The 12,020-nt window shown below is 52.8% G+C and overlaps 1 protein-coding gene across 1 annotated transcript in view; it reads right to left on the bottom strand.

Annotated features, from left to right (window-relative positions):
- TET3 (tet methylcytosine dioxygenase 3) overlaps positions 1–2,697 on the bottom strand; it is a 106,337-nt gene extending 103,640 nt beyond the window's left edge. The window contains exons 1-2 of the mRNA XM_069583715.1: positions 2,472–2,697; positions 940–1,667 (exon numbers count right to left, since the gene is read on the bottom strand). Coding sequence (XP_069439816.1) covers positions 940–1,242 — 303 coding nt within the window. The 5' untranslated portion in view covers positions 1,243–1,667; positions 2,472–2,697. The remainder of the gene's footprint in view (positions 1–939; positions 1,668–2,471) is intronic.
- Positions 2,698–12,020: the final 9,323 nt, after the last annotated feature.

The raw sequence follows: 12,020 nt of genomic DNA, 5'->3' as shown, positions 1-12,020 counted from the left end.
CGCTGCCTGAAGCGACCTCGGCCGCTACAGCGCTCCTCCCAAGCTGCTTCACTTCACTCGTCCCTACTTCTGCCAGCTCTCCACTGTGGCGGCTGCCACCAGCCTCACGGCCGGCAACCCACCACCGGCATGCAAAGGAAAGACGGCCGGTGCAGTGCCACTGCCTCTCCTTTCCCCCCTCTGTTCTCATTCCAACTCCTCCTCCCCTCCCTTGCCCTCCCAACTCCCAATTAAGGGAGTACTCCTTCCTGGGGTTGACAGCGTCTTAAACACACATCATTCATTCATTCATTCATTCAGTTAGCATCTGAGGGCTTCCTACACTCCAAAGACCTGAGCCAGGTCCTAAGAACACAAGGCATAAAAAGTCCTTGACCTCAAGTACTGTCTAGCATGGGAACTCAAACCATGGGTTTCTCATTAAATTCCCAAACATGTTTAAGTACCATCCCCAAAAGGATGGAGCTCAAAAAGAGATTTAGGGAAAGAAACATCCCACTCCATCAGGGCAGCATAAGACCATCCTGTCACTCCAAATTTTTCCTTCCAAACCCATCAGCCTCCAACCCTTACCTGACACCATCACTCCCATATCACCCAAGCATTAGCATGACCTTGAAATATATCTGAGGCTTCAAGCAGACAAAAAACTTCTAAAGATAAAGCTGGATACCATTGTCCCATGTCAAATGCAAACATCCGGGATGAGAGCGCTAGCTCAAAGCCCTGTGCATCCTGGTTACCCTCCCACCAATTATAAGCGCAGCAAACTAGCTCGAACCAGCTTCTAAAGACAGCTATGTTCCTATTCGCAGCCCCACTCAAAGTTGGACCAGGAGGATCAAAACGGGATAATGGGCTTAACGGTCTTCAGCAAGACTCTTGTGAATGTAGCACCCTCAAGGAAGGAACAGGGCTGTCAAGCAAGACCCAGCTTACCTCCTTGAGAAGCCCCACTTTCTTCTTCAGCACCTCACACTTGCGCAGTTTGCAGATTTGGTGTGTGCGGCGGTTGGTACAGCTGGTGCAAGCCCCACAGTTTTCCAGCCGCCGGCAGGGCTCACAAGTACCACACCGTTTCCGCTTCTTCCGCCCATCTCCACCCCCTCGGAGTTGGGGTTCACTCCCGGCCACTGGAAGCCCAGGCCCCGGGTAGCCCGCTACCATCACCTGGCCCTGAGGGAAGTCATAAAGGCCTGGCAGGTCCGGCTGGACTGCCAGGGGCACCTGAAACTGACTCATGACGTTGCCAGAGGTGGGGGCATAGGTGCTGGGGCAGAGCCACAGTCCAGCTTCCTGCCTGCAAAGGCCACCAACAAGTCCTTCTTCCTAACGCAGTCAAAATCTACAGAGCGAAGGCAAGTAGCTCCAGGCCGCGGGTCGGGCACCTCTTCTCAACCCCTCTTCACCTCCTCTGCAGCAGTCTGACAGGACTCAGTTGGGGGCCACTCTCCCACCTGCCGGGGCCCGGGATCTGGGGGAGGACATCAGCGGCAGTCCCCAGAGAAGGGATCATCTTGGCTGGGTGGGCTCTTCACCCTCACCCACCCTGGACCCAGGCATGAGGTGAGCAGGTGGGTGTGTGACGGGGGCAGGGTAGGGTGAGGAGGTTCTCCTCCTGGCTTTTCCTTTCCCAGGTCAGAATGATGGAGAAGGCAGCGCGCAGCCTGGAAAAGAGACAGAAAGGGGAAGCGCATCACTCGGGGCTGGGGGACAACTTTCACTCTTTCTGGTACCTCTTCCTGCTTCTGGGAAAAGAGAAGTTGGGGGAAGAGAACGGGCTTGCTCTCATGAAATTCTGTCCAGAACCTCTGGCAGGGCACACTGGCACCCGCTCCCTGATGGAGCAGGACGAGGGCCTGACGAGGTGTTAAGGAAACCTGGACGGCGAATTTAAGGGGGCGGTCAAGGTGAGATGTCCAAGAAAGTTGTCCTTTTCCCCACCCCCACGGGCTTGGGAGAGTTTTGCCTAAATTCCCACACGCCCCTCACTGGAGGTCGCTGGGCCTTCCCCAAGGGAGCACAGCTTTCAAAATAAAGTTTGCCGAGAGCTTCACTCGGCGGGGCTGCCCGGACGCCCCGGGCACTGAGGCGGCCTGGAGTGGGGCGCGCCCGGGGTAGCCCGCGCCGGCCGCCCAGCCAGCGGGCCGGACCCTGGAGGGCGGCCCGCTCCAACGAGGGGGCGCGGGGAGGGGGGCGCGCTCCGGCTCAGGCCCGGCCGCGCGCGCGCAGCCGCTCGGGCTCCTTTGTTCTGGGGCCTCGGCCGCTCGGCTTCGGCGGCTCCGCAGCCCCCGCCCCGCCCCGCCGCCCCCGCCCGGCTCAGCTACACTGGGACCCGCAGCACCCCCGCCTCGTCTCCCGCAACAAAGTAGCGGGGCGCCCCCCCCCCCGGACCGTCCCCTCCCCTGCGGGCCCCCCCCCAGGCCTCCCCTCCCCCACCCCGGAGCCGGAAAGGCACCGACTGCACCGACCTGCCCGCCGCCTCCGGGGCGGAGCGCACAAAGGGGCAAAGTTTCCCGGCCCGCGCCGCCGCCACCACCGTCGCGGCCGCCGCCGCCGCCGCCTGGGGCGCCCGCCTCCTGGAGCGCCTGGCCCGACCGAGCTCGGCGCACGGAGCCCCCCGCCCGGGCCGATGAGGGGACGGCGCAGGAGGAAGGAAGAGGAGGCGGCGGCCGCGGCGGCAGCAGCAGCAGCAATGAAGGCGTCCGCGGGACTCCCCGCCCCCCGCGCGCCGCGGCACGTGCTCGCCCGGGGACTCCCCCGCCCGGGAGGGCGCGCACGTGCGGCCCCGCCGAGCCCCGCCGGCCCCGCCGCCGCCCCCTCCGCCGGGCTCGGGGCTGCGCGAGGGGGGGCGTTCCGTGGAGGGGGAGGGGACGGCGCGGGCGGTCCTGAAGCGGATGGGGGCAGGGCCCGGCCCGGACGCCGCGCCTTTGCACCTGCAGTACCTCCCCTCCGCCGCGGTCGGTCCTCCCGGGACCCGGCCGCCCTCCTCGGGTTGGCCGCCCCCGCCCTCCGGCGCTTCTGCAGCCGAGCGGGCGCGGCGGGCGGCGCGGGGTGGGGCACGCGGAGCTCCCAGCCTAGGCCCTCGGCCGAGCCGGCCTCGGTGTCCCCACTTCCTGCCACTCCCTGCGGGCCGAGCGGCCTGGGACGGCCCCGGTGCCCCTGGGAGTCCTGAACTCCGGGCCCCACTGACCCCCCTCTCTTGGCCGCCGCTCGCTCATTCCGAGGCAGGACAATGGGGGACATCGCGCGTTTGCGTACCGAGTCAGCCTAGCGGGCAAGGAGGGGATACCCCGCGAGCAGAGGCCAAGGGCCAGCCCGCAGGAACCTGCGCCGGGATCGCAGCCCAGCGCCCTACCCAGGCGGACCCCGGGGCCCTGCCATCGCGAGCCTCCCCTGTGCCGCTCTCGGCTCTTTCGCGTCGAAAACAAAGACTAATCCGATACCCCCGCCCTGCCTCCCAGAGGAGGGGGAACGGGCGCGTCGCGGAGGGTAACCGAGGAGGACAGCGTTCAGGAGGGGCTCGGACAGCCTCCGAGGGATCGAGCCCTATAACCCATCGCAAAGACTTTGAAAAGTCACCCCGGGCTGTTTTCCAGCCAAGGGGCAAGGGGCAAGGCATAAGAGTATTTCTAAGTTGCCGAACTGCCCGTTCTCTCTGCTGCTTTTTTCCTCTCACCTGTTGTGCAGGCCAAGTTGAAATTCCAGGTTAGATTAATTCAGCTCCACCCATCTGGCCACACTGCCAGGCTGGTCCCCGAAGCTACCTTCCACCTACCTAGGTTGCTGGGGAGAAGGGTGGGTCTCTAACACAACACAACACACACACACACACACACACACACACAAACACAGGCAAGTCCTGGCAGAAACATCCAGGGGAGGACTGGCCTGACCAGTTTGGGCGGTGTTCACCGAGCCAGGTACCTGGCAGGCGTCACCACTGGGCTGAAGCTAACAACTCAGCCAGAACTGGAAAAAGAGCATTCGGCCGCTTATTTAGAAGAAAAAAGTAATTGATCTCAAGCAGCGCTGTCCAGAAAGCCCTAGGCGGTAGAAGCCCGCGTTCTGTCTGGAACTTCCCTCCCCACAGACCTGATTTTGACAGCCTCCTGGAGGGGCCAGGTTGTCAGCTGTGCGGAGGGTGGTGAACACCGCTGCAATACCTACTTCCTACTCTGGCCTTTGAGAGTAGGAAAAAATTTCTGTTCAGGGAAGTTAAGACTGGAACTGAGAAGAGATACCAGTGGAGTGTAACTTCCAGTCAAACAGAACAGTTTGTGGACTTGTAATTGTTTTTAATGTAATGAATGTTTAATGTTTTAAATATTTTATTTTTAGTAAAAATTATATATATTGAAGAAAACACAGGAAATAGAAAACTAGAAGACAAAAATAACCTCAATACAACATTTAACCGTTTGCTGTATTTCCTTCTAGCATTTTCTAGTTTTGAGAGTATTTCCTTTTTTTAAAAAATGGCTGCACTCACACTGGTTATGCAATTTGTGGTCCACTTTTTACTTAACATTATATTGTAAGTATTTCCCTATTTGATAGACAATCTCCAGATAGTGTGACAATGAAGAAGGGAGCGAACTGTGGGTTCCAGACCTGGCTCTGGCTAAACTCAGGTGGCACGTAATAGCAGAGTGACCTTGGACTCATCAACTCTGAAGGAATCCATATAAAATACTTAACAGTGCTTAATAAATAACAATTATTGTTAAATCCGTATAACAACCTTGTGAGGTAGGTCCTGTCTTGAAACCCACTTTACAGGTAAGGAAATAGATTAATTTGCTCCAGGTCACTCAGCTAGTGAATTGTAGACAGAATTTGAGCCCGGCATCTTTCCTCTTGTTTTCTATCTTGATGAATGGCACCAGCAATGCACTGTGCCAGTTCACTCTTCACCAGCTATATATGGAAGAGGCATTTCACAAAATCCTCTGGCTTAGGTAACAAGGTGGATGAGGGCCCCACTCACCAAGATAGAGTACAGGAGGCACCGAGGACATCTGTGTGGTGCTGAGGAGGCTAGGCCTGGGCTGGAAACACACGTGGGCCCCAACAGGGAGCAGCTCAGGAGGCTTCACATTTGGAGGAGTGGACATGGAGAGCGAGAGGGAAAGGCAGCCAGGCCAGAGCCCTGGCCAACACCAGCTCGTGAGGGACAGCAGCCGATGAGAGGCCAGCAAAGAAAGGAGACAGAAGCGCAACCAGAGAGGTGGGAGGGAAACCGGGCCCACCAGACAAGCTCCCAGTCTCCCTCTGGAATCTTCTATTTGAGCAGTCTTGTCTAACCCTTCCCACTCTAACCCCTTCCCAGTTTCTCCTTCTACCTGCCAAATCCCCATTCATGCTGCAAGTCTCTGCAGAAATGCCAGTTCTTCCGGCTCCTCAGACTCCGAGTCCAACCCACTCTCCCTCCCCAGAAGTTTGACGCTGCCTCCCTAGAAACAGTTATCTTACCTGTATTGTAATCGTTTGCACGTTTCCCTCCCAGTTACTACGAGCCCTTGGCGGGTTGGGACCCTGTCTTTTCACCGTTGTGACCCTAAACCTAGGCAATCAATATGTGTTCAGTGCAGAAAGGAGGTCAGGAGAACCTGATGAATGAAATATCCTGATAACACCGAACACCCACAGGCTTCCGAGGTTTATTCCTGCTTGCTTTCCTACCTGCAGGAAGCCTTCAGGGGCCCCTAAGATAAAATCCAAATTCCTCAGGTCCTGCCTACCCAGGGCTGCAGCCTCCTGTGCTGCCGGGTTATTCCTACTAGACCAGCGCTCAGGGCAGCAGCGCAGCTGGGACCGGCGTGGAGGTGGCCGGCGAGCCTCTCCGTCTCCAGGCAGCCTAGAAGCTAAGTGCGGTCCCTGATGCGCAGCGTCACCGACAGTTGGACACTTGTTAGAAATGCCAGCTCTTGGACCCCACCCTAAACCTACTCAGGCAGAAACTCTGGGGGTGGGGCGCAGCGCTCTGTTTTAACAAGCCCTTCAGGTGTTGCACCCTCAACTTTGCGAAGCGGACGAGAAGCTACTTCAGCACCTAGGCGCCGGCCAAGATCACGCCGGAGGCGCTTAGAGGAGGCGGACCCACGGAGGCTCCATTTATAAACCGGCTTGGCGGGCCCTACCCCTAGGGGCCGAGGGCTGAGCCTTTTAGGCAATCGCTCAGATATGGTCAGGACCTGGTTGCGCCGCTGGCCCGAGGGCTAGAAAGGGAAATACCGTCTGGAGAGGGAAAAGCCTAAAGGACTGCTGGCACTACATAATTGGCAGGGGGCGTTTCGCTGGAGAAGGATGGAGGTGGGGCTGGGGAATAAGTAGGGCTTCCGTTGATGAACTGAACTTAATTCCGCACTGAGCAAAGGGCACAAGAGGTATAATTGGATGTGCGCGCGCGGTTCTTCCGGAAGTCACTGCGTGGAAGCGCCACTGCTGGGTGTTTGCCCAACCAGCAAATGATTGAATGTGACTGACCTCCTCTGAGGCATTTGACACCACTCGTTCCCTTTTAGGTAATAAGCAATTTGTCCTATTTGAAGAATGAGCTTTGTATTATGGGCCCTTTTACAGAAATGTAAATACACTCCAATGTCCGCACTTTCGCTTGGTTTTAAAGACTGAAGGCACTGGGGAGTTCGTTTTATGTTTCTTCTTTGGTCATGTGTTGGTTAAAAACGTTATCAGCTTACATTTGCATAGAGCTTCCCTTTCCATACCCGTTCTCAGTCTGTTTGAAGAGTATGCCAAATGTGTAAATGTAACTTTCCTTCTCTTTCTATGACATAGTTATTATTGTTATGTGTGTGTTTTAGTCACTCAGTCTTATCTGACCCTTCGCAACCCTATAGACTGTAGCCCGCCAGGCTCCTCTATCCATGGAATTCTCCAGGCAAAAATACTGGAGTGGATAGCCATTCCTTTCACCAGAGGATCTTCCCAACCCAGGGATCCAACCCTAGTCTCCTAAACTGCAGGCAGATACTTTACTATCTGAGCTACCAGAGAAGCTGGTTGTTACTATAACCATTTTCAGATAAGGGAACTAGGCCTCAAAGAGGTAATTTTTCCAAGGTCATCCACTGCTAAATGGCAGAATTAGGCCTACAGTCTGGGACCTTTGAAATTCGCCTACTAGTGCTAGGGCTATTCCGGGGGAAGAAACTGGCATTTTGCTCTTGGTGAAAGGGAGATGTGTCAGTGGGTTGCTTTTAGATGTGCGCTAGTCAGTGTGACATACGCAGGATGTCTAGACTGTGCTTTTGGATAACAGCAAATGCCTTCGTGTTTTTTAAATTAACTAATGGCCGCACTGGGTCTTCACTGCTTTGTGCATGCTTTCTCCAGTTGCGGGGCCTACTCTTGGTTTCCGTGCATGGGATCCTCATTGCATGGCGTCTCTTGTTGCAGAGTTCAGGCTCTAGAGCGTGGGCTCAGTGGTGCATGGGCTTAGCTGCCACACGACAGGTAGAATCTTCCTGGACCAAGACTCGAACCCGTGTTCCCTGCATTGGCAGGCGAGCTCTTATCCACTGTGCCACCAGGGAAACCCTGCTTTTGTATTTTACAGCTATTTCTGTGACTTCATTTTGAATTTAGGTTCAGTCAAAGAGACTCCTTGTTCTACTATTACAAGGAACACGCAAGGGTCCCCTTCATAATGGAAAAGAGATTAAATAACCTAAAAATATTCCAACCTAAGGGAACTGAGCAGGAGAATGGGAACTTTGATTGACTCAGAGACTCAAGATGCTGAATACCCAACAGGAATAAAGGCCTTGGTGCCCCCAAACCTTGGTTTGACTGCGTGTATCAATCAGGATCAGTTAGGTTGTGGTCGGGTAACAAGCAATCTCCAGGTCTCACTGGTCTGACACAGTTTTCTGTCTCCATCGTGAGATATATCTTCTGGAGATCAACAGGAGCTCTGTTTTCCATAGCCACTGAGGGGCTCTGGCTGCAGCAACTAGACGTGCCGCCTCCTCAACTCAGAAGGCAGGAAATGAGGGTGGGGCAAATTGAGCGTGGACTCTTAAAGCACTTACCTGGAAGTAACATAGATCACTTTTGCTCTGATTTCATTGGCCAAAGCAAGTCACAAGGGGGCAGGGGGACGCCATAGGTGCAATGCTTTCATGTGCCTGGAAGGAGAAGCAGAAATACTTGGTTAATAACACTAATAGCTAATATATGGGGGAAAGTATGTGTGCGATGTGTGGGCTAGATGTGTGTGCCTTTGAGGTATGTGTTAATGCAATGAGTGCTGCCCATTTCTAGAGCATTTCTGCCTCCTAGGAACATATATTTGAGATTTCCACTCTAATGGTTTGTCGTTCCTCCACCTACGCATGTTCAGAGATTTAGGCTAGGGTGAAAGAAACCTGAGTTGAGGGAAGCATGGTGGGAGAGGTAAGAGACAGTGGGGCAAACTCAGTAGAAATTAGTGTGTAAATAGAAAAAGAATCCAGAAAAGGAAGAGATTCATGATATATGTGTCATTAAAGGCCTGCCTCGTAAAACTACTAAGACAGCATAGCTTCAGCAGAAGCATTTCCTGCTTCTTGCCATTCATTCCCCCTCATCCTCCCTGGCTAAACTCAGGTGGCAATCCAGGAAGCCTTTGATCTTTCAAGATTGAGCCCACCAATCACATCATGAGTCCCATCCACAGTGCACTGGACAAGGACCATATCTTGCCCAGTGCCAGCTACAGCCTGGGGTCTTGGAACGGAGGCAGAGAAATGAGCTGGAAGGCCGTTGCAGGATCCCAGGTGACAAAAAAAAATGGTCTCCCTTAGGTTAGTGGGAGTGGGGTAAAGAGAATTATGTGTAGGAGAGATTTAGGGAATCAAATAACAGGAAGGGACTGATTGGAGGAGAGGTGGCAAGGAAGTTTCTGGAAGAGTAGCAGGGTAGACAGTAGCATCAAGGGGCCCAGAGGAGGAGCAGGTTGCTACATCAGGTCAGCAAGGACATGTTCTATTTGGGGCCCCTGTGGGACTAGTCCGCAGAGAGACCTGGAAGCAGTGCACACAGGGGCCAGGGGTCAGGAGTAGCGAGTGGCTGCACCCAGCTCCTAGATCTACCTCTTGGTTAAATGTCAGCATCGAATCCTCGAACACGGGAGGAAGCCACAGAATATATGTGTGGTATAGAAATCATGAAATTCCTGAACTACAGATCCTGAGAATCTAGTTAGAGAAGAGCAAAGGTTTCACAGAAGGAGCTGAGCTGGCTCAACTTCCACCAGTTTGTCTCATTAACTATTTCTGTATGTTCCTCCCATCCCACTTCCTGCTGAGCAGGGGCCTACTTGTCCCATTTGAGACGTGAACTTGATATCAACTCCTTTTGTTCTTGAGACACCCCTTCCCCAAATCCTCTTATGGGTGAAGGTCAAGCCCCATTTGCTCGAACTGTGCAATGCAGGGGGACAAATCCTCAAAACCCCTACCAGAGACCACATTCTTCCCACTCAGCCATTGCGATTCATAGGTAAAGATTGAGAAGCTCTGCCGTATTAATAGAAGTCTGCAAGGACTAGGGATAAGAAGGTTAGAGAGAAAAAGGACACAGGTGTCCCTCAAGCTGGGCGAGGCATTCTTTGAAACACCTGTACTAATGGATTGAGTCATTCCAGGTCACTCTAGCCTCATTCCTAGGGAGCTATTCTGTGTTCCCAACATTGCACTATTTATCTGCTAAACCAGGCAGGGGGTTATCAGCTTATGTCTCAGTCTTCTTGCCAATCTCTAGGACTGTCTTAATGGTGGCATGACTAGGTCACCACCTACATCCACCTGATGATATTCAGCCATCTCAAACCACAATAAAACTTGAATTTGAATATCCAGCCTTTGGAAAGCAATCAAATTATTTATAGTGACTCAAAAGCCTATAAGAGAGAAAATGAACATTAAGGCAAAAGAAGCCACAGGGAACAAACAGATTGCCCATTCAAACAGGGATGTGTGGCGGGTGAAGGGCACCTGAGTGAGGCAGTGGTGGGCACTCAACAGGGCCTGCCCAGAACCACAGGCCCAAGAGGAGCCTCAGAGCTGCTGCAAAAAGGAGGAAGAACAATTCAGTACGGGAAGTGTGGACACACCCCCCATCCCCACCCCGGAGGCCTGGCTTAGAGCGCAGATTTACAAGCAGATGCTGATCTCTGTAGAAAAGTCAATGAGCAGGGTTTCTGGAGAACATCTCTGGTGCCTCTTGGCTGTGAGAGCCCTCTTTAGACACAGGCAAGTAAATTCCTTCATGTGTATGCCAGAGATGCCGATTTATCTACTGTTTTCTGTGGGCTCTCCTGGGAGTTGGGCTCCAATATCAACACCAAAAGGAAACCTCAGGATTAGGGTTGCCAGATTTAGCAAATAAAAATACAGAGCATCCAGTTAAATTCAAAAGTCAGAAACAACAAGTAAGTTATTAGTATATGTATGCCCCACATATTACATGCCCAAGCAACTCTGCCCAGGATTAGAGTCTGTACTCAAGGCATGGGGCCAGGGGAGTGGGCAGGGTAGAGGTATAGGGTTTGGCCTGAAAGAAAGTTTCTACCTGAGGCCCAGTTTCTATCCTAAGACCCACCCTGTTTTTTAATACAGAGTGGAAATGGGCTTTTGTTAGTTTTGGGGTGGGGCAGTCTTAGTTTTGCTTTTTAAAAGTTTTTTCCTACAAAGTAGGAACTACCAACATGTTTTTTTTACATGTATTGGTGAGGTGGTTCAAGGAATGTATACCATTAAAGTAGTTTTGATACTTCCAAGTCTGGTTCCTATAGGAGATGGACTGTTTCTTGTGTGAAAGTGTTAGTTGCGAGTCATCCCTGTGAACTGTAGCCCACCAGGCTCCTCTGTCCATGGAATTCTCGAGGCAAGAATATTGAGTAGGTAGCCATTCTCTTCTCCAGGGGATCTTCTCCACCCAGGGATCCCGAATTGGAGGCAGATTCTTTACTGTCTGAGCCACCAAGGAATCCTGGGCTGCTTCTTAGTCTAGACCAATAAAACCCTGCTTAACCAGAAAAATTGCTCTTACTTAAGCAGGCATTTATTCATTGAGACCTGTAGCAGAAAAATGGAACTATTTACCTGATCAAGCAATCAGAAAGTATTTCTAAGCATAAAATCAGTGACTCCTTCTGCATGTCAACAACCCAAGTTAAATTATAAACTCAGGGAAAATACTTACAAGACAAATGAAAAGAAAAAGTGTTATAGTGTTGATATATAACAAAAAAGACACCCACAAGGATGGGGAGAAGGCAACATTCACAAAAGAAGAAATGCAAATGGCCGGTAAAGAGATAAAAAGTCCAGCAAACTGACAGATCACAAAGTGAAAATGCATTTGACCCTTGAAAATACAGGAGGTTTGAATGAATCAAGTCCACTTAACCTACATTTTTTTCAGTAGTAAGTACTATAGTTTTGGGCTTCCCTAGTGGTTTAGCAGTAAAGAATCTGCTTGCAATGCAGGAGATACAGGAGACCCAGGTTCAATCCCTGGGTCAGGAAGACCCCCTGGAGGAGGAAATACCAACCCACACCAGTAGTCTTGCCAAGAAAATCCCATGGATAGAGGAGCCTGGCGGGTTACAGTCCATGGGGGCACAAAGAGTTGGACACGACTGAGCAACTGAGCGCGCGCGCACACACACACACACACACATACACACACACACACACGCAGGCACGCAGTACTATAGTATAGCGCCATCTGTGGTAGGTTGCGGAGAAGGCAATGGCAACCCACTCCAGTACTCTTGCCTGGAAAATCCCATGGACGGAGGAGCCTGGGGGGCTGCAGTCCATGGGGTCGCTAGCAGTCGGACACGACTGAGCGACTTCACTTTCACTTTTCACTTTCATGCATTGGAGAAGGAAATGGCAACCCACTCCAGTGTTCTTGCCTGGAGAATCCCAGGGACAGGGGAGCCTGGTGGGCTGCCGTCTCTGGGGTTGCACAGAGTCGGACACGACCGAAGCGACTTAGCAGCA

The sequence above is a fragment of the Ovis canadensis genome, chromosome 3 (genome assembly GCF_042477335.2).
Source record: "Ovis canadensis isolate MfBH-ARS-UI-01 breed Bighorn chromosome 3, ARS-UI_OviCan_v2, whole genome shotgun sequence".
NCBI lineage: Eukaryota > Metazoa > Chordata > Mammalia > Artiodactyla > Bovidae > Ovis > Ovis canadensis.
Note: the sequence above shows the minus strand (reverse complement) of the source record. Positions and strands in the feature narration are given on the sequence as shown.